Here is a 2277-nt window from a genome sequence, read left to right on the forward strand (position 1 = left end):
TTATTCCCATTTTAAACTTTATTGGGATTTGGAGCACCATCCTCTTTATATGCTATATAAACTGTGAAACTTTTATTTGATTCCGTCTGGCGGTCTTGGAATTCCATAGCCGATATATAAACATATAAATAAATTCACGAGACACATCTCTTTTTTCTCTATATATAGATAGATTAATGTTCCCTAAACACAAATGTTGACCGAGCAAATGTCAAAAGCATTGATCGGATTTCAAAAAAGCTAAACCGTCTGCCACAGGATTAATATAACGTCGCAAAATATCATTTGCCATACAAAACTCATCCAAATGCCAATCCGATGCACACAAGTGTTTTTTACAGTTCGGTAACTAAACTATCAAATCTTTTTTAAAACTGATTCATTTGTAATTGCCTGGTGACGTTTTACATTCTGAAGGTACACAAACTCGCTTGCTATAGGGATGCTTGATAAATTCCTGGAGATAAGTGGTGCTCCAGTGGTAATATCCAGGATCGGAAAGATCCAACTCCGGTTGATGGCTTGGATATACGACGCCGTGACGCTTCGTTGGATAACTAACGAAGTTTTTAAGTCCGCTTGGAACTCGGTAAACCGGTTTTTTGTTGAAACTCGAGCCGTATGTGGTGCAGTAGAGATGTGAGTATTCGCCGCAGATCGGTTCGCCCTGACGCAAAAATCGGACATCGTTTCTTTCCTCCAACCAGTTTCCGACCAACGTTTTACATTTGTTGTATGAAGTAAGTGAATCACCGATTGGTTTGCAGGCTGCTTTGTCACGAAATTCAATTTTTGTCGTTTGGTTGGGGTAGTACAAATCATCCTTGAGGTAATGGCCAACGTAATCGAATGTGTCCACGCAGCGACCGTTCTCTTGCAAATAACTTCTAAAACTCATCTTTAGCAAGCAAGCAAAAAATTAGCTTACGCTTACCTAGTAAACCGGTTCGGTTTACATTCTATCTCAGATCAAGTAAACCAAAATAATTAAGAAATTTGAATTTATTGTTATTTATTTCAGTAGCATTCTGACGTTTCGTTATCAAAAGTAAAAATAAAAACAAGATTGATCAGTTGAGCGCTCATTCTTGAAAATACATTCTATTAAAAAACGACTGACCGTTTGAATGACTGCTTTCAGCCGTATAATTATTTATTAATTTATTACAATTCGTTACCCAGTAAAACCTCTGAGATTCTTTTATCCGTTACTGAATTTCAAATAACCTTTCATAAAATTTTTAAGTTACGCACTTAAACTGTTAATTTTATTGGTATGCATGTGACGTTTGTGAGGGATTTTAAAGTGATTGATCAAACACATTACATTTTAAACTTTAAAGTGATTGATAAAAAACATTACATTTTTGAGTTAAATTCGCTAAAAAATTATTAAAAATTACCATCGCAAACATTAGTAACGAACTATTTTTTTTTAGGTTTTTATGCGATTATTACTACAAAAAATATAGTTACGGTTAATTTCAAAGTTACCGATCATTAACGAAGCAACTTCGCGGAGTTTTTCAACATTTTAAACTTGGTCCTTTTCGCAAATTCAATGAATGAACATCTTCAATATCGATCGGAAAAAAGTCAACACCGTGTAAGTAAGCAAACTAATAAGTTTAATTCATCAAACTTTAACAATCAGACATAAAACAATTCTAAACAATCCAATATACATACATATATCTACTAAATATGTATTATATATATATATTATAAAGGATTGTAATCATTACACATAGGTAATCGTTATCTTAGTCAAGAAGATACAAGTTAGACAAAAGCTGGATAAATATGTTTCAGTATTTACACACAAATATGTACAAAACGAACAGTGCACGCGTGCGTATGTATGTATGTGTGTGTGTGTGTTTATGTATGTATTTTTTTTCATTCTGTAAATCTAACTCCACCAAACGCAGGTAATGTGAGAAGATGAAAACAAAAATAATGGATACAGAAAGTATTTGTAACATTAAGCTTAAGTAAAATAAAGTAAATTTTCAAAATAAAAGAAAAATATTACGTCAGGTATGCGTATGCGTGTGTATATAAATAGTTAACAAATTGGTATAATTTTGTATCCATTGTAATGTAGGTATTAATATATTATGTGTGTATCACATACAATGTATTCAATTCAATTCCAAAAATCTATTATTCAGTAAAATAATAATTAACAAGGGAGACCGAAGTTTATGTATGTGATACATCATACACCTTTCTAGATAGTTTGTGCGTACACATAATTGTATCTGATGCTTGTAT

General features: G+C 32.5%; 1 protein-coding gene across 1 annotated transcript; it reads right to left on the minus strand.

Annotated features, from left to right (window-relative positions):
* Positions 1-379: 379 nt before the first annotated feature.
* Positions 380-898, minus strand: HELRODRAFT_177900 (hypothetical protein; the record flags this gene model as incomplete). Its single annotated transcript, XM_009026064.1, has 1 exon — positions 380-898. One exon carries the CDS (start codon positions 896-898, stop codon positions 380-382), a length of 519 nt encoding a protein of 172 aa, XP_009024312.1.
* Between the last annotated feature and the right edge of the window lie 1379 nt (positions 899-2277).

This window comes from Helobdella robusta, assembly GCF_000326865.2.
Source record: "Helobdella robusta unplaced genomic scaffold HELROscaffold_45, whole genome shotgun sequence".
NCBI classification, from domain to species: domain Eukaryota; kingdom Metazoa; phylum Annelida; class Clitellata; order Rhynchobdellida; family Glossiphoniidae; genus Helobdella; species Helobdella robusta.